Source organism: Clarias gariepinus, chromosome 6 (assembly GCF_024256425.1).
Source record: "Clarias gariepinus isolate MV-2021 ecotype Netherlands chromosome 6, CGAR_prim_01v2, whole genome shotgun sequence".
Lineage (NCBI taxonomy): Eukaryota > Metazoa > Chordata > Actinopteri > Siluriformes > Clariidae > Clarias > Clarias gariepinus.
The window spans coordinates 40,625,305-40,644,606 of record NC_071105.1 but is presented as its reverse complement, the minus strand read 5'-3'; the positions used below and the strand labels follow the sequence as shown (position 1 = coordinate 40,644,606).

The 19,302-nt window shown below is 42.9% G+C and overlaps 2 protein-coding genes and 2 non-coding genes across 4 annotated transcripts; all 4 read left to right on the top strand.

Annotated features, from left to right (window-relative positions):
• Positions 1-748: 748 nt before the first annotated feature.
• slc25a38b (solute carrier family 25 member 38b) lies at positions 749-9,345 on the top strand. Its single transcript, XM_053498896.1, has 8 exons — positions 749-1,170; positions 1,777-1,906; positions 2,941-3,065; positions 4,293-4,377; positions 4,460-4,639; positions 6,039-6,207; positions 7,714-7,880; positions 8,015-9,345. Exons 2-8 carry the CDS (start codon positions 1,892-1,894, stop codon positions 8,135-8,137), a joined length of 864 nt encoding a protein of 287 aa, XP_053354871.1. The 5' UTR covers positions 749-1,170; positions 1,777-1,891; the 3' UTR covers positions 8,138-9,345.
• A 2,152-nt stretch (positions 9,346-11,497) lies between these two features.
• Positions 11,498-14,683, top strand: rpsa (ribosomal protein SA). Its single transcript, XM_053497620.1, has 8 exons — positions 11,498-11,560; positions 12,604-12,775; positions 13,040-13,158; positions 13,486-13,731; positions 13,824-13,952; positions 14,037-14,205; positions 14,376-14,438; positions 14,528-14,683. Exons 2-8 carry the CDS (start codon positions 12,643-12,645, stop codon positions 14,620-14,622), a joined length of 954 nt encoding a protein of 317 aa, XP_053353595.1. The 5' UTR covers positions 11,498-11,560; positions 12,604-12,642; the 3' UTR covers positions 14,623-14,683.
• LOC128527280 (small nucleolar RNA SNORA62/SNORA6 family) lies at positions 12,395-12,535 on the top strand. Its single transcript, XR_008360860.1, has one exon. It is a non-coding gene; the product is annotated as a small nucleolar RNA SNORA62/SNORA6 family (small nucleolar RNA).
• On the top strand, positions 13,210-13,350 carry LOC128527279 (small nucleolar RNA SNORA62/SNORA6 family). The gene has a single exon (XR_008360859.1). It is a non-coding gene; the product is annotated as a small nucleolar RNA SNORA62/SNORA6 family (small nucleolar RNA).
• Positions 14,684-19,302: the final 4,619 nt, after the last annotated feature.

Genomic DNA, 19,302 nt, shown 5'->3' with positions numbered 1-19,302 from the left:
TTTAAATAGTATGTGACCCCTGTAATTGGGTTCTTATGGGCTACCTTTAATCATACTTTTATATAAAATTTTATAACGTGTACTTTGTAGTAGTGTACTCTACATACACACACCTTTTAAAACTTAGTGCCATTTTAGTCATTGGGCTCATGATTGTGTAGTTTGGAGATTTTAAATATCAGAAGAAATAGAATATTTTTTTAGCACAACCTAGGTAATATGATCAACTCTAATAATGGAAATGGAATAATGATTAATCCTGTGTGTAAATACATTTCTTTCTGATTAAATGTGCTAAACATAAATTAAAAAGCTAATTTATTTGTAAATATAAATTGCAGCTTGTGGGAATTTAACTTAAAGCTTTGTAAAACTTAAAAGGATGAGTTTATGATCTCTCAAAGCATAGGAACTCATCCTTTATATAGCAGATGTTCTGTTTTTACACATATATATAAAAAGACTATTTTAGATGCACGTTTTTACACAACTGCTAATAGAACGTAACTATTGATGACGTAACCATATCTGGCCTCTTCCTGATTGGTGCTTTGAAGCGCGCGTCACATTCCACTGTGCTGTGCGCGTGCCTGCGGCGATTCTCCGGCAGGCGGCGCGCGCGGGTTAGATGTCGCTTCAGCTGAAAAAAAATCCGGCCGAAACCGGCTACAGACCTGACGGCTCAGCGGGGAGCGAGGTGCGCATGCGCATAGCGGATGCCTAAGAGGCTCGCGTGAAGGTATGCGCATGCGCAGTGCGGGTGTAGCGACCCAAACGCAGTTGAGAGAGAGTGTGAGAGCTCTGATTCAGGAAGCGTTTACAGTATAAACTTTATATTTTTATTTAAAGAGCGGTTTAGAATCAGAGTGGGGGAGAAGCGAGAGTTTGTGTTCGACTCTAATCCTCTGTGTGTGTGTGTGTGTGTGTAAGTTTAGCGCGTATTAGCCGTTAGCTTTAGCTCCGTAAGCGTCATGTACCCGGCTTCAGTTCCCTCAGAGTGAGCAGGTTATAACCTTCAGCTCCACATGTGGACACCTGAGGACATGTCCTGAGGACCTGGAGCTCCAGCCTGCAGCTGTGACGTCATGTTCATCAACTGCTCACACACTCTGACCTTCAGCTTCATCAACAGCTTCATCACCTCCAGCCCTTAATCAGGGAAAAACTCAGGTAAACTCAAATCCATCACTTCTTAACACTCACCCTAACCCCTCCACCCTCAGCTCCACCCTAACCCCCTCCACCCTCAACACACCCTAAACCCCTCAACTCCACCCTCAACACACCCTAACCCCCTCCACCCTCAACACACCCTAACCCCCTCCACCCTCAGCTCCACCCTAAACCCCTCAACTCCACCCTCAGCTCACCCTAAACCCCTCAGCTTCACCCTCAACACACCCTAACCCCCTCCACCCTCAACACACCCTCAGCTCCACCCTAACCCCCTCCACCCTCAGCTCACCCTAACCCCCTCAGCTCACCCTCATGTTACCCTGAGGTGCCTCAGTAACATGTTCTACACCTGCAGTTCTACTGTGTTCTTGTGTGTGTCTGTCTTTGTGTGTCCCGATGCATTATTTTGTCTAGCGGAGAGGACCACTCTGAGTGTGTGAGTGTGTGTGTGTGTGTTGTTTGGTGGGTAGGTGCTTAAGAAACTGCATTAGGAATCTGCATAGAATTAGAATCCTTAACTACACACACACACACACACACACACATACAATCTTGATCTTGTTGTGTATTTAGTGTAAAAGTCTGCGTCTGTGCTTCCAGGGTCAAGGGTCACACTGTGAGAAACAGCACAACGGCAAGAGAGAGAGCAGAGCGGAGGGGGCCGAGCACTTCCTCTCCATCACACCCCCCTCCTTCATCATCATCATCATCAGCTATGGACGTGGCTCTGGTGAGTTGAAGCTGTGTGCTGCATCTAACACCAGATCCACTGACTCGTACTGGCTGCACAGTGTGTGTGTGTGTGTGTGTGTGTGTTTGAGAGAGAGAGAGAGAGAGAGAGAATCTGCCTCCTGTTCGGATGATGTTGTTAAAACACAGCAGTGCAATGTTGCCCACACACTCTGACCTTCAGCTTTATCACCTTCATCACCTCCAGCCCTAGGATCTTAAAGTTAAACTGCCACCTGATGATGTCATAGTGTGTGTTAACCGACCAATCAGCAGTGGCGTGTGCTGTAGAGAACCACAGTGAGGGATTAGGAACACAGCACAACGCAAAAAGCCAAATGTTACACTAAATTTACAGTGACAGACTGTAAGCCACACACACACACACACACACATTTAGAGACCTGCAGCAACTACATGAGTCACAGTGATTTGAAGAGACACAATGTGGCAGATAGAGATAAAAAGAGCGAAGTGTGTGTGTGTGAGAGAGAAGTCTTAGAGCTGAAGGATTAAAGCAGACACAGCTGCACTGGAAGACAAAAAGAGATAAACAGAGGGGAGGAAGGAAGAGAGGAAAAGAGACACGTGGGAGAGAGAGAGAGAGAGAGAGAAAAGCTTACTGATTATCTGAAGTGAGACAGGGTGAAGGAATGGGACAAGGACAAGTAAGCAGACAGACAGGTGTGTGTGTGTGTTGTTTGCATTGATGTGATGTAGAGAGAGAGCAATGCAGGAGAAAAAAAACACAACCCAAAACACACAGCAAGGTAAGTGTGTGTGTGTGTGTGCACGCATGTTTGCCTAAGACACTGGACCGTCTACGTCTTTATTACATTCACTGCGTGTGTGTGTGTGTGTGTGTGTGTGTGTGTGTGTGCATGAGAGAGAGAGAGAGAGATCAGAGGTTTTCTATATTTAGTGTGTCATTATGCAAATGAGACAGTGTAATTATCAGTTTAAATACTAAACGCTGCTGACTCGGGTTCACATCCCTCTCTCACTCCCCCCTCCCCCCTCCTCCTTCCCCCGCAGGCTCACCCGGCGCTGAAGGCGTTCATGTGCGGTTCTCTCAGTGGAACCTGCTCCACGTTACTGTTCCAGCCACTGGATCTGGTAAAGACACGACTGCAGACTCTACAGAACAGCACACAGCCTGGGTTAGAACACACTCTCACACACTCTCAAACACACACACACTCGCGTGCACACAAACCCACACACATATTAAACATTCCTGTGTTAAATTCTTGTGTGTCAGAATTAGTTTCTGTAGTGAGACTGTGTTATAGTGTGTATAGATGTGTTTAAAATGTAATGATGAGCAGGGTGCTGTAATGGGTGTGGAGTAGGGCTGAAACCATTCCTCAAGTAACTCGAGAAATTCAATTACAAATAATGATTGAGGCAAAATCTGCTGCCTCGAAGCTTCTTTTAATTAATTTTAAAAGCTTGCATTATGTTTTTGCGCAATTATTTGTTGACTGCGCACTTTTAACAAAGTGCGCTTCCGGATACAAACGCAGACGAAGAAGAAGCGCTTACGTCACCCACAAAGCATAAGGAGACACAACGGAGTGTTTTTTGTATAATTATTTATTCCAATGTGTGTCTTAGTTTTTTTGATACGTTAAGTCATTTGAAATATCTTTTTTTTTCAGTTTTTGCATCTGAGAAATCAATAAAAATGTATGGCACTGTAATGCACTTAATTCATCTCAGTCAACTTTAATACCCCTAGTCTCACTTACGCGGTTTCGGGCAGTGACCGGAAGTACCATGTATCATGATTTACTGCGGGTTTTGCCGCGATTACGTTTCCATCTTTCACCGCGAAAAATTGAACACGTTTAAGCCGCCTTAAAAACCTGTTTAAACATGTTTACATTTTTTGGCGGACCTCGCGGAAGCTCGCGGACCTTGCAGAACTTCACTGAAAGTTGGCGGGCAGTTGCAGCGGCTCACGGTGCTTAACACCACATCTCACCGCGAGTCCAACCGCGAGGTGAGACAGGGGTATAGGGAATTACTTGTACTGTGAATAATGACAATGTTTATTTTTGATAAAATGCTGTATGCATTTAAAAAATAAAAGTAGATTTTTCTAAAAAGAAAAACAATAAGTCTTTTTTCTCTTATATATATTTTACATTGCCGTTTAATTAAGCAAAAGTACATTTTATCCGATTAATTGATTGAATTTTTGGTGGAATACTCTATTACTAAAATATTCAATAGCTACAGCCCTAGTGTGGGGTGTGTGTGTGGGGTGAGTGTGTAAAAATGTCACTGTGGAAATCTGATTTAAGAGATGGGATTAAACCTCTTCTTTTGTCCCGTCCCCCTCTGTCCTGTCCCTCTCTGTCCCGTCCCCCTCTGTCCTGCAGTGGTGCGAGGTTGGGGATGCTGCGTGTGTTCATCACAGTGGTCCGGACTGAAAGACTCTTTGGCCTGTGGAAGGGCGTGTCTCCGGTCAGCACCGCCCCTCTTTTACCCATCTCTTCTTCTATTTTAATATTTTCACACTTACCCCTGTCTCTCTCTCTCTCTCCAGTCGTTCGTGCGCTGTATCCCCGGTGTAGGGATCTATTTCAGCACATTCTACTCCCTGAAGCAGTATTTTTTCGAGCAGCGAGCGCCGGGTGCGTGTGAGTCGGTGTTACTGGGAGCGGCGGCGCGCTGTGTGGCTGGAGTCACCATGCTGCCGTTTACTGTCATCAAAACACGCTTTGAGGTCTGCTCACACACACATATACACACACACACACACACAAACACACATAGACACACAGACAAGCTGCTACTGAATTCTGCACTCGGGTTGGTCAGAGAGTGTTGATTAGTTCTCTGTAACAGCGGCTCTGACAGTAACGCAGGTTTATATTAACGCACTCTGTTATCTCATGGTTTCCAAGGTAAATGTATGGTAATGTGTGTGTATGTGTGTGTGTGTGAAACGTGAGTGTAAGGAGTCTCCAGTGTGAGCGCTGTGATGTTCGGGACAGAGGAGTGTACGCCTCACTGCGGTCTCTCAGTCACATGATTATTTCTTTTATGTATAGTTTTTCATAAGAGAGAGAATAAACAGAGACAGTTGAGTAGGGCTGCAACAACGAATCGATAAAATAGATAAAAATTGATTACTAAAAGCGTTGACAACGAATTTCATAATCGTTTTGTTGTGTTGCACGACGCAGAGACATTTGATTATTAAAAAAAAAAAACTTGAGTTGAGCGCGGAGCGAACACACTCGGTCTTGCGCACTGATGCTAGCAGAATTCGGCGCCTCATAGACGGGGCGGAGCAAAAAAAATTTAAATCCGAGCGGAGGTAGAGGAAAGATACACGGCGGAGGCTGCTGGGTCTTAGTGCCCGTCTCTTACTGGTATAATCAACATCCATGTGCGCGTGTACTGTTTACTATAACACTGTGACCACGTGTGTGTGTGTGTGTGTGAAACATATTTTATTTTGTGTCTGTATGTGTGTGTGTACAGCGCGTGTGTAAAGCAAAAGCAAGTCTCATTAGAGAGGTTAAAAATCCATGTTCTCTCTCTGCTCAAGGCTTAGCCTGCTCTTTGTGTGTGCGCGTCATTGGACACCGTGCCTCACACACACAGACCCCTCCCACTTACGCCTTCACAGACACACACACACACACACACACACACACACACTCTGCTGTACACAGACACTGCTCTGTCTTTTTAAAGGTAAAGTTCAGGTTAATTTGTTTTATTTTTACTTTACAGCAGTGATTCCGTTAGTGTGTTTTTAAAAAATAAATTTGGTTTTCGAGTGTTTTGGAATACGAGCCGCTTCCGCTATATCTATTTGGAAGATGTAAAGCATACATGTCTATGTTTTTTGTTACTCCATTTTAATTTTATTTTTATTATTATTATAACAGCTCGAGGAGGAACATGTTTGTGCACTTAAAAAAAAATAAAAAAAAAATCTGTTTTTAAATAAAGGGTTGGGAATGAATTTTTTTCTTTTTTTTAAAAATCCGATTAATCGTAAAACATAATCTACAGATTAATTGATTATTAAAATAATCGTTAGTTGCAGCCCTACTGTTGAGGGGAAACAGCGTTTATAGCTGCCGTGTGTGTGTGTGTGTGTGTTTCAGAGTGGGCAGTATAACTACAGCAGTGTGCGTGGAGCGTTGAGGAGTGTGTGTGAGAAGGAGGGGCCGAGGGCTCTGTACTCGGGTCTCACGGCTACGCTGCTCAGAGACGCTCCGTTCTCCGGCATCTACGTCATGATCTACAGTCAGAGCAAGAGGGCGCTACCGCACGGTGAGTGTGTGTGTGTGTCTGTGTCTGTGTGTCTGTGTGTCTGTCTGTCTGTGTCTGTGTGTCTGTCTGTCTGTGTCTGTGTGTCTGTCTGTCTGTGTGTGTGTCTGTCTGTCTGTGTCTGTGTGTCTGTCTGTCTGTGTCTGTGTGTCTGTCTGTCTGTGTGTGTGTCTGTCTGTCTGTGTGTGTGTCTGTCTGTCTGTGTGTGTGTCTGTCTGTCTGTCTGTGTGTCTGTCTGTCTGTGTGTCTGTCTGTCTGTCTGTGTGTCTGTCTGTCTGTGTGTCTGTCTGTCTGTGTGTGTGTCTGTCTGTGTGTGTGTCTGTCTGTGTGTGTCTGTCTGTGTGTGTGTGTCTTTAGCCCAATCCCAATTCTACCCCTTACCCCTACACTTACCCCTACCCCTCCGTTTGGCGCGTTCACGTGAAGGGGTAGGGGTGTCTCATTTCTCTTTTGGTTGGAGGGGTAGGGGTAAGGGGAAGGGCCAGATAGCCCTCCAAACGAAGATTTTTCGGGACCTCACTTCAAACGAAGGGCTAACGAAATTTTCAACATGGCCGCTCACTCGAGCGAGCAGACCCGTAAATTTAACGATTTTTTGCCATTAATAGGGATTTTTATGACAAGTTTTGATTATATGTATATTAATTTTAGTCTTGTGTTTGTGTTTATGGTGATGTTTTGTAAAAAAACGTTTGCAAAAAAACCTGCTAAAGTTTGCTAGCGGATAGCACCGATTGCGCAATATTACAAAAATATATTTTTATGTCATATACACTTTACTGCTACAAACAAATATAAAAGTTCAGTAGCACGGCAGTTTGCAGAGCTTTTGATAACGCAGTGTTTGTTTTGCTTACGGCCATACTGTATGTGTACATGTAAATGAACGGATACGTATGATGACGTATAACAGTGTTGTAGTGGTGTCCCATTTCTTAGGGGAAATATTTTAACCCTTCCCCTTTCCACTTCGTTTTAAGGGACAAGGGGAAGGGGCGAGGGGTAGGGGAAGGGGTAAGGGGTAGGGGAAGGGGTAGGGGAAGGGGTAAGGGAAGGGGTAGAAAATAGAATTGGGATTGGGCTTGTGTGTGTCTGTCTGTGTGTGTGTGTGTGTCCGAGTCTCTGTGTGTGTGTGTCCGAGTCTCTGTGTGTGTGTGTCCGAGTCTCTGTGTGTGTGTGTCCGAGTCTCTGTGTGTGTCTGGGTCTGTGTGTGCGTCTCTGTGCGTCTGTGTATGTGTGTGCGTCTCTGTGTGTGTGCGTCTCTGTGTGTGTGCGAGCAAGTGAGTGAGTGTGTGTGTGTGCGAGAGAGTGCGAGTGTGTCTGTGTGTGTGTGTATCTGTCTCTTTGTGTCTCTATATGTCTCTATGGGTCTGTGTGTGTGTGTGTGTGTGTGTGTGTGTGTGGTCCTAAGAAGTATTTGACTATGATGCTCATTTTCCTGTGGACATGCGATGGTGTTCTCACGTGTGTGTGTGTGTGTGTGTGTGTGTGTGTGTGTGTGTGTGTCAGAGTTGGGATCGTCAGGTCTGGCTCCTGTGCTGAATTTCAGTTGCGGTGTGTTAGCTGGGATCTTGGCGTCTGTGGTGACGCAGCCGGCCGACGTGGTGAAAACACACATGCAGGTCGATCCGACGCGCTACTGCACAACACACCGCACACTGCAGCTCATCTACACCGTGAGTAGCTCACACACACACACACACACACACACATTATGTTAACTATACAGTATAATTCTTAAACTGAATATGAACTTTGTTTCTCCCCCCAACACACACACACACACACACACACACACACACACACTCAGGAGCATGGAGTTGTAGGTTTTTTCCGAGGTGCAGTTCCGCGCTTATTGAGGAGAACTCTGATGGCTGCGATGGCCTGGACTGTGTATGAAGAGCTTATGGCACTTATGGGTCTCAAATCCTGAAAACACACACACACACACACACACACACACACACTCCCTCAAATGAAACCCTCTCTAAGTATTTATTTATACACTCCTGGAGAAATTGTTGAGTAAGTTAAGTCTGTTGATGTTAAGCAAGATCACTGAACAAGCTCCGCCTCTGTGTCCTACATTATGAAACAGGCTCCACCCACTGTTGTCACTGCAAAGACTCCGCCTCCCCATGCAGTGTTGCACCTATGCCTGCTGTCACTCCGTCTCTACACTTTAGTAAAATCAACCTGTAAAGCCTATTTAAAAATTATAGAAATAATAACCATCAGACAAACCAAAAAAGGTACAAGAATCACAGATTTAACATGCATAATTAACAATAATGCAGATGATTGTTTTATAATAAACTCGGTTGATCTGAGTTTGAGCAGTTTTATATCGCTTGACTGGACTAGTGTTAAATGCTTAAAAATTATATGGAGGCTTTTTTCTCTCTTTAGATGATCAGAACCAATTCACTCCATTCTAAAATACACCGAAGTAAAAATACTGTAAATAAGGCTTTTTACATGAGCTGTGAAATCAGAGTCTCAGGTTCATCAGCTGAGAAACATCAGAGATACAGAACCCATTCAGAACATCATGAAGGAGGTATCACATTTCCCATAATCCTTCACATTCTAACGATGCCTCTTTACTGTAGACTTTTGGGTGTGTTTATGCTCTTTTAAAGACTGTAAACTTGGTCAAAAAACCTCTAAACAATTTTTTTTATTATTAATGAATACTGTAATGTGTAGGATGTACAAGAATAAGCTGAAAGCTTTAATGTCGGTGTGTGTATGTATATTGTGACTGAATGTACAGGTCACACACTTGTGGTTTGTGAATGCACTTTAATTCAGGAGGAGCCTCTGCACCGTGTGTGTGTGTCGATAATCAGTTCTGTAACATGTTGTGATATTTAACACACACTTAACCTGCATTTCATTTGGTCTGCTTCAGGTCTGTGCTGTGAGTAAATCGTCAGACATGCACCGTACACACTCGCACAGATTTACACGTGTGTCTATGTTTACTTTTGTTTCTTTGCCAGACAGACTCTAGCTTGCCTTCAGTCTCCCCGCTTGATTGCTGTACTTTAATAGCTTCACTTTATCTTGCTGGTATTTACTGCTAATGCTGTGCCTCCTGGTTTGTTTACATGTGAATAAATTTGGTCTGTTTTCATATGCAACCTGTCTGATTTATTTTTTTTTATGAACATGTATTTTGTACTTTGTTACTTTACAATTACATATCCATCAGTAATTGGTGTGTAGTTTAGAAAGAAAGTAAAACAGCAGCGTAGCAAATAATTAAACAACACATTTGTGGTAAACACTTTTAATAAATGGAGAAAATACTTAATAGCTAAGGTAGTAAATTATAAATCATGTTTATATATATGTTAAATTAGAAAGATTTTTTATATTATATGCTGTGTGTGTATATATAGGTCCTTCTCAAAAAATTAGCATATTGTGATAAAGTTCATTATTTTCTGTAATGTACCGATAAACATTATACGTTCATATATTTTAGATTCATTACACACAACTAAAGTAGGTTAAGCCTTTTAATTGTTTTAATATTGATGATTTTGGCATACAGCTCATGAAAACCCAAAATTCCTATCTAAAAAAAAATTTGCATATTTCATCCGACCAATAAAAGAAAAGTGTTTTTAATACAAAAAATAGTCAACCTTTAAATAATTATGTTCAGTTCTGCACTCAATACTTGGTCGGGAATCCTTTTGCAGAAATGACTGCTTCAATGCGGCGTGGCATGGAGGCAATCAGCCTGTGGCACTGCTGAGGTGGTTTGGAGGCCCAGGATGCTTCGATAGCGGCCTTAAGCTCATCCAGAGTGTTGGGTCTTGCGTCTCTCAACTTTCTCTTCATAATATCCCACAGATTCTCTATGAGGTTCAGGTCAGAAGAGTTGGCAGGCCAATTGAGCACAGTAATACCATGGTCAGTAAACCATTTACCAGTGGTTTTGGCACTGTGAGCAGGTGCCAGGTCGTGCTGAAAAAGGAAATCATCTCCATAAAGCTTTTCAGCAGATGGAAGCATGAAGTGCTCCAAAATCTCCTGATAGCTAGCTGCATTGACCCTGCCCTTGATAAAACCCAGTGGACCAACCACCAGCAGCTGACATGGCACCTCAGACCATCACTGACTGTGGGTACTTGACACTGGACTTCAGGCATTTTGGCATTTCCCTCTCCCCAGTCTTCCTCCAGACTCTGGCACCTTGATTTCCGAATGACATGCAAAATTTGCTTTCATCCGAAAAAAAGTACTTTGGACCACTGAGCAACAGTCCAGTACTGCTTCTCTGTAGCCCAGGTCAGGCGCTTCTGCCGCTGTTTCTGGTTCAAAAGTGGCTTGACCTGGGGAATGCGGCACCTGTAGCCCATTTCCTGCACACGCCTGTACACGGTGGCTCTGGATGTTTCTACTCCAGACTCAGTCCACTGCTTCCGCAGGTCCCCCAAGGTCTGGAATCGGTCCTTCTCCACAATCTTCCTCAGGGTCCGGTCACCTCTTCTCTTCTCTTCCCACAGACTTCCCACTGAGGTGCCTTGATAAAGCACTCTGGGAACAGCCTATTCCTTCAGAAATTTCTTACTGTGTCTTACCCTCCTGGTTGAGGGTGTCAATGATGGCCTTCTGGACAGCAGTCAGGTCGGCAGTCTTACCCATGATTGCGGTTTTGAGTAATGAACCAGGCTGGGAGTTTTTAAAAGCCTCAGGAATCTTTTGCAGGTGTTTAGAGTTAATTAGTTGATTCAGATGATTAGGTTAATAGCTCGTTTAGAGAACCTTTTCATGATATGCTTATTTTTTGAGATAGGAATTTTGGGTTTTCATGAGCTGTATGGCAAAATCATCAATATTAAAACAATAAAAGGCTTGAACTACTTCAGTTGTGTTTAATGAATCTAAAATATATGAAAGTATAATGTTTATCGGTACATTACAGAAAATAATGAACTTTATCCCAATATGCTAATTTTTTGAGAAGGACCTGTATATATATTGCACATTGCAGATCATGGACATCTCACACACATTCATACTTTCTGGCCATTTCCACTTATTTCCATTTAAAATCATCTTTTTATTTTATTCTCATTGTATAGATATATTTTTTATATTTTTCTATTATTTTTTTTAGTTTTTTTTATATTTTGTTCTATATACACAGACAGTCGTTTAAGCGTATATATTATATATATCCTCTCCAGTACAATAGGGGGCAGTACCGTGTGCAAGAACGACCTAAAGAAAAGGCAAGAAAAAGAATCTGCCCATCTTGCTATAAATATGACGTCATTTCCCTTTCCCTCTCTCTTTTTGCCGTGAGGTGAAGATCTCCATACGGCGTTGTCTCGTGGTGAGCTCGGTTTTCTGATTTAAAGTTTATATTAAGGCTGAATATTCACGAACACCGAGTCTGTAAGTGACTCTATGAGGGATAAGAAGTGTTTAATGAGACTTGGTGACAGAAAGTCGGGTTTATAACGCAGCTGTGGTTTACTGAGGGAAACTTTAGGCCTGAGAGGAAAGAGCTCTCGCGCGCGCGCCGTTAGCCTGTTAGCATGTCAGCATGGCCGTTACCTCAGGAAGGTTTCGAGGATCCTGCTCTCATTTAGTGCAGGACAAACCGTCTGTTTCGTCTTAAATTAATTATTATTATTTATTATAAGTAGATTTTGTGGAGGGAGGACTCGTCATGTCGTTTCCCGCTCAACATTTCACTTCACACTTTAATCACAGCCGTTTATCTGCTTTCGTACAGTAAAAATATACATTCCCTGCTGTAAACATTCATCAAAACATACATCTAAACAATTGTTTACAGAGCTATGAGTCTGTTTAAGTGTTGTGTTAAAGACTTGAGGCTCGCCTGTCTGTACTGGTGTTTAAATACTTTGATCCAGGCGCCGTAACTCATGCAGAAGCCTTTTAACTAAACACTAAAGTATTAGCAATACGTCTCTTAGTCAGAAAAATCGTTCGTGTAACTTTCTTTTTAAACACGTGTTCATGTCTTAGTCAATCTGAGACCGATTCTTGGACAAACTGAATGCTTGTCTTGTTACAGACTCGTGATCGTCCTGAAGTGTCATTTATATTTAATGTTCAAGTGCACCTGAATATTAATGTACAGAATCATTGGCCATGTTGTAGTAAATGTAGTTGGTCATTACTGTGATCAGTTCATGTATGTGCACACTGTTAGAGCCCGTCACCAATGTTGGTGTTTGGGTGTCGGAGGTGTGCTAGAGTGAGCCGGCCGGGTTTTCGCTAACACCATGAGGACTTCCTGTCCCATGACTGGGGTTTGATAGTGACCTGAGCCACATTTAGTCACTGATCGTTTATTCAGTGACCGTGAACCTGAATTCGGTCTCTAACTTTTTTTTCTCTTGTCAGCTCTCCCACTAAACTCGTTACGCAGGGAAAGTGGTCACGATGTCCGGAGGTCTGGATGTCCTTCAGATGAAGGAGGAGGATGTGCTGAAGTTCCTCGCTGCAGGAACCCATCTGGGTGGAACCAACCTGGACTTCCAGATGGAGCAGTATGTCTACAAGAGAAAAAGTGACGGTGAGCTGTGTGTCTGTGCTGCAACCTCCCAGGAGAATGAAAGTGCATGGGTTTCCTTTAAGGATGTTGTACACAGACTAGTTGATCATGGGTATTTAAGGAGTCTGGTGCGCAGGGGGTGAAGTAGCTATGAATAAAGTTTTAGGACCCATGGTTACCCTCGCCGTGTTCTGGCTGTTTAATTTTCTCATTAAGATTTCTGGGATTCTGTGACTAACTGGGATTGGTGTTTGGTTACTTTAAACACGCGTGTATGTGTTGCAGGCATTTACATCATCAACCTGAAGAAAACATGGGAAAAGCTGCTGCTGGCTGCTCGCGCCATTGTCGCTATTGAGAACCCTGCTGATGTTTGTGTCATTTCTTCCAGGAACACTGGCCAGGTAGATGCACACCGCATGCCCAAAGGGCTGGAGTGGGTACTGGGTGGGGGGATTGCACACTGTTAGAGCCCGTCACTAACGTTGGTGTCTGGGTGTCGGAGGTGTGCTAAAGTGATCTGGCCGGGTTTTCGCTAACACCATGAGGACTTCCTGTCCCATGACTGGGGTTTGATAGTGACCTGAGCCACATTGTAATAAATTGGTTTCTAAAGTTAGGCTTGAATGCCACTTTTTGAACTCTATTTTGCAGTTACGGATCAGGTTTTTATTCCAGATAAAATGTTAAACTTTAACATGTTTCTGACCTTCTGATTGGTTGTCTTTCAGAGGGCGGTGCTTAAGTTTGCCTCTGCCACTGGTGCCACCACCTTCGCCGGACGCTTCACACCAGGTACATTTACTAATCAGATTCAGGCTGCCTTCAGAGAGCCCCGCCTCCTGATCGTGACTGACCCTCGTGCTGACCACCAGCCTCTGACTGAGGCTTCGTACGTGAACATCCCCACCATCGCTCTGTGCAACACTGACTCTCCACTCAGATACGTTGATATTGCCATCCCCTGCAACAACAAGGTACAGGACACATATCCTCACATTGATGTGACTTGGTCCTGATGTGAGACACCCATGGTGTGCTGTGATGTAATTGGCGTATTTGTGTGTAGGGTCCTCACTCTGTGGGTCTGATGTGGTGGATGTTGGCCCGTGAGGTGCTGAGGATGCGTGGTACCATTTCCCGTGAGCATCCATGGGAGGTGATGCCTGATCTGTACTTCTACAGAGATCCTGAAGAGGTGAGTGATTACCTTCCGGAGTTCATTGTCAGGGTTAGAGATGTGTAGATGGTGTGGTGTTGATGTCCCCTCTCCTGTGTCCAGATTGAGAAGGAGGAGCAGGCTGCAGCAGAGAAGGCCGTGGGTAAGGAGGAGTTCCAGGGCGAGTGGTCCGCTCCTGTGGCCGACATCGCTCAGCTCGAGGTGCCTGACTGGTCTGAGGGTGTGCCCGTCCCATCGGTGCCCATACAGCAGTTCCCCGCTGGCATTGAGGGTAAGGGTCAGCAACCTATGAAACACAGATGTGTAACACAGTGTAACATGACCCCACACCCCAGCCCACTTCCTTGTACCCTGAATGTGTTCCACTGGGGTGTGTAGTCCCTTCATCACACAGTTCCAATAAATCTTCCTAAATTTCTTCGTCTGCTGTTTCCCCTACAGCTGCTGCTGCCACCGCTGCTGTTGTCGCTGCTAAGCCCGGCCACACCGCTGAGGGTTACTCTGGTAAGTAACATCACTAAGGGTTACACTGGTAACATCTTGACCAGAATTTCTTTACAATACATTTCTGACACTACTTGTGTGTTTCACAGAGGACTGGAGTGCACAGCCTGCCACTGAGGATTGGAGTGCAGCCCCCACCGCTCAGGCTGGAGACTGGGGTGGCTCCACTGCTGAGTGGTCCTAAACACACTTCCTCCAACTTGTGTGTTAATAATGAGCCAATAAACTTGATGGCTTGATTAAAATATTTTGATTTGTCATTCATTTACTTCTCACCTGTGTGTAGCTTTGAAAGCTTATTTATGAAGGCCACTTTACAATCAGGAACATTTATGATCTGATATGATTTGAATTTGATCTCCTCTCCTTTAATTGCTTTCAACAGTGATCCCAATTTATTGATCCCGAAGGGAATTCCAGGTATCCATATTCCAGACAGTAACCGACAGGTTGTAGATTCCACACTGTATATCTCCATATGGTCTGTACACAGGGTAATGTGAGAACTAAGTTACTAGTGCAATGAAAAAGAACACTGCAAGAGAGGAGTATATAGTTCAACATATAAATAAAAGGTTAATTGGAGTTCAGTCATGATGTGCAATTTTATGTGACAATAGTGCAAACACTAATTGTGCAGAAAGCAGCATGGAAATGATTTATTTACAAATTTGTGTAAACACCTAATACTATTTTACTATACTAATTATTAATGTTGAGTAGCTGACCAGTTCAGATTCACACACACTTTGTTTGCATGGTTACACAAACGAGAGCGTTGGATCACATTATTGGAAGTGTTTTGACCCTCTGCTACAAAGTATCTGTACACAGCTAGTACCAGGATGGACCCCGTTTGCCTTCAGAAGGTGCTGGAAACATTGAGTCGTCCCTGGGACGGCTGTGTGAGTACAGTGACCTCACTGTGATGTGTAAGATGATTTTGGCTTTGTGACATTGCGAGTTATCCTGTGATAAAGGGATGGACAAGGTCAGCTTATACTACAATACTCTGGTCCAGTAGGCTGATGGAATTTAAAGAGTGCCAAAAAAATCTCCCCTACACCATAGCAGCACCACCAGCCTGAACCACTGATACATGGCAGGATGGACCATGCTTTCATGTTTCAACTTCTGACTCCGCTCTTTAGCATATCTCGGCTGTAATAAGAGGTTACAGTATCTGAGTTCCAAGTTGCCGTTCTATCAGCTCGAGCCAGTCTGGCCGTTCTCTTCTAACCTCTGGCATCAACAAGGCTTTCTCACCCAGAGAACTGCACTCACGGGATATTTTGATAGTCTGGATCTTTTTCACACCATTCGCTGTAAACCCTACAGATGGTTCTGTGTGAAAATCCCAGTAGATCAGCAGTTTGGGAAATATACCTGTCAGGTCCGCCTATTACTTAAATCACCTTTCTCACACATTTTGACACTCGGTCTGATCTTCAGCAGATCGTCTACACGTCTCAATACACCGAGTCTGCCATGTAATTGATTAGAGTTTCGTGTTAACATGCAGTTGAAGAGGTTCTACCCAATGTACAAAATCTAAAGTCCATCTTGCACGTGATTAAACCAGAGTTGTTTAAAACTTAATGTATCCAAAAATGTAGCAATGTTTTTTACAAAATTCAACAGTACTCCATATATTTCACGCAGTTATCTGTACTTTCTACTCCTTACATTTTAAAAATAGCCTCGTTACTTCTATTTTATTTTAGCTTGTCATTCAAAAAACAAAAAAAAAAACATCCCTATCGGTGGGTACGCGATCCATCGCACCTGCACACGACGTCGCGTCACACACTCCAGCAAGGACGTTTGAATAAAATAGCATGTTAATGCTCAGTAGTACACATATGCGGTTCTTTAATGTATTTGTATTGTACTAAAATGCATTCTTTTTTAAATGCCATATACAGAATCCCAAATCACTATGGATGTTAAAAGTACAACAAAAAAACAACACATGAGGAACAATTAACAAGAAATAAATAGCTGAAACTATAAGAAAATAGAACAAAATATTTTTTTTCAACAATATTTTCATTGATTTTAAACGGATATAACAGGGTAGACATGTAATATTTCACTACAGGTTTTATAACCCCCTTATAAACCCTATAGCACCCGCCCCACCCCGCCCCTCCCCTCCCCGCCCCGCCTTCAAGCCAATTTTACGTGCATTAGGAAGACCAGACGCCAGGCATTGAAACAAAGGAGAAAAAACAAAAAGTCAAACAAACAAAAAAGAATATGGAGCTGGAAGTTTTTGGTTCTGCTTGCAAAAAAAGAAATAAAAAGGAAAAAGAAAACAAACAAACAAATAATTAAATAAGAAGGGAACCAAACTATAAATGTACGTGAAAAAAGTGAACTCGGGCCCCCACACCTTTTGACATTTCAGGTCTGAATAACGGATTGAGTAGTGAATCTTCTCCAGGGACAAACAGGACATGATATCTCTGAGCCACTGGGCGTGAGTGGGTGACGTGGAATCCTTCCACTGGAGTAAAAGTGAACGCCCGGTCAGGAGTGTCGCAAAAGATAACAGACGCTGTTTAGCTGGAGTTAGACGCTTATCTTCCTCTCCAGTGATACCAAAAAGAGCGATCAGAGGGTCTGGTTGCAGTTAAATATACAACAAGGTTTTAAAAACATCCCCCCAGAATTCGTCCGTGTCCAGTACATATGAATAAGAGACGCCTCTCCGCTTTTACATTTATTACAGCAAGGATCAACATCTGGGTAGAAACGGGAGAGATTAAGTTTGGAGAAATGAGCCCTGTGTACAACCTTAAACTGTAATAAAGAGTGGCGGCACATAAGGAGGTTGAGTTGATAAATTTAAGAATTGAATTCCAAGTATCATCTGAGAGTGACAAATTTAAATCTTTCTCCCAAGCAGTTTTAGTTTTACACAAAGGGCTGTAACTCGAACCCATCAATCTACCATAAATAGTGGATATTAGGCCTTTACGCAACAGGGACAAACAGAGGAGATGATCTAGAATATATACATCAGGAGCCTCAGGGACATTTGGTATTAAAGAGCCAATCAAGTGTCTTACTTGCAGGTATCTGATAAAATGAGAATTGAGAAGGTTAAACCTTTCAGAAAGCTGTTTAAATGATGCAAACTTATGGTCAACAAACAGATCTTTGCAAAGCTTGATGCCCTTATTATACCATTCCTGAAACACTGAATCATGTAAAGGAGGTTGGAAGAGATGGTTAGAGACGATAGGACTGGACAGAGAGAAGCCCAGAAGACCGCTGTGCTGTCTGAACTGAGCCCACACTCTCAGGGTATGCCTAATAACTGAGTTATTGATAGGTTTAATTGAGGAGATGGGGAGTGCAGATCCAAGGAGTGCAGAGACAGAGAGATTCTTTATGGACTTTATCTCCATTTCCACCCAGGCAGGCTGATTAGGCTGGTTATGAAAATATGCCCAAAAGATGACAGATCAAATGTTTGCTGCCCAGTAGTAAAAACGAAGATTAGGCAGAGCCATGCCACCGTCTCTTTTAGATCTTTGAAGTAGGGACTTATTCAATCGTGGATGTTTACCTTCCCAAAGGTAAGAAGATGTAATTAAATCTAAAGCACCAAAGTAAGATTTGGGAATAAAAACAGGTACAGACTGGAAAAGATATAAACATTTAGGAAGAATACTCATTTTAATGGCATTAATGCGTCCCACCAGGGCCATGGACAGTGGTGACCATTGTCCCAAGTCCTTTTTTATTTGGTTTAACAACCTAATGAAATTTTCTTTAAAAAGGTGTTTATGTTTCCTTGTGATTGTAATACCGAGATACTGTAGGTAAACTGATTTTTCACTATGTTGAAAGGAAAATTGTGCATACCAGTTGTAAGTGCTGTATTATTTAGCAGAAAAAGTTCACCTTTTTTTGGCAGTGAGGAGATGGGAGTAGAAGATCATCTGCATAAAGAGAAACTTTATGTTCTTCTCCCTGCCTCCAAATCCCAGATATATCCCTACAACTGCGGAATGTGATTGCTCTTGTCTCAATGGCGAGGTTAAAGAGTAATGGGCTAAGAGGACACCCCTGACGAGTTCCCCGCTGAAGGCTGAATGGTTGAGACTGCTGGACATTGGTCAGAACTGAGGCAGTGGGGCTTAAATATAATAATTTAACCCAAGTAATAAAACTTGAACCAAAATTTAAATTTCTAAAGCCCTAAATAAATACTCCCATTCCACACGATCAGAAACCTTTTCAGCATCCAAAGTAAGGACACACTCAGGGATCCCCTCTGATGGTGTGTACAGGACATCCATAAGGCGTCGAATAAACCACCTGAAGCTCCTGATCATCAGGACTGAAATGTCACAACTAAGCTATTAACAGCTCTTTGTTAACACCAGCCCCAGGGTTCAGGGATCCACAGATTAGAGTTTTGGCAGAGATTCAGAGTTTCAGGATTTTAGCCATTTTGGGGCTCTGTCTCACCCCCATGAGGTGCTGCTGTGGCACCAGCTCAACTGATTCCCAAAAAATATTTGTGAGGGTTTTTTTTTAACCCGTATCTTAATAACAGGGAAATGCCTTCTGACCCCAGTTCTCTTACTGAGATATGTGAAAACAACAACAACAACATTTCACTGTAAGGTGCACGAGACAAATGACTGAATCTTAATCTTAACCTGAAGAACATTTTATTTACAACATCAAACCAGTTTGGCAGCATTTCTAGGTGTATTTAACCAGTCTGGTACTGACGAAAAGGATTTTCCAGTATTAATTATTCAAAATCATTATAAAAACGCTCAAAATATAAAGTAGATGTTGAAGGTATTTTTACAGAAATTTAACATCACAAAAGTTTATC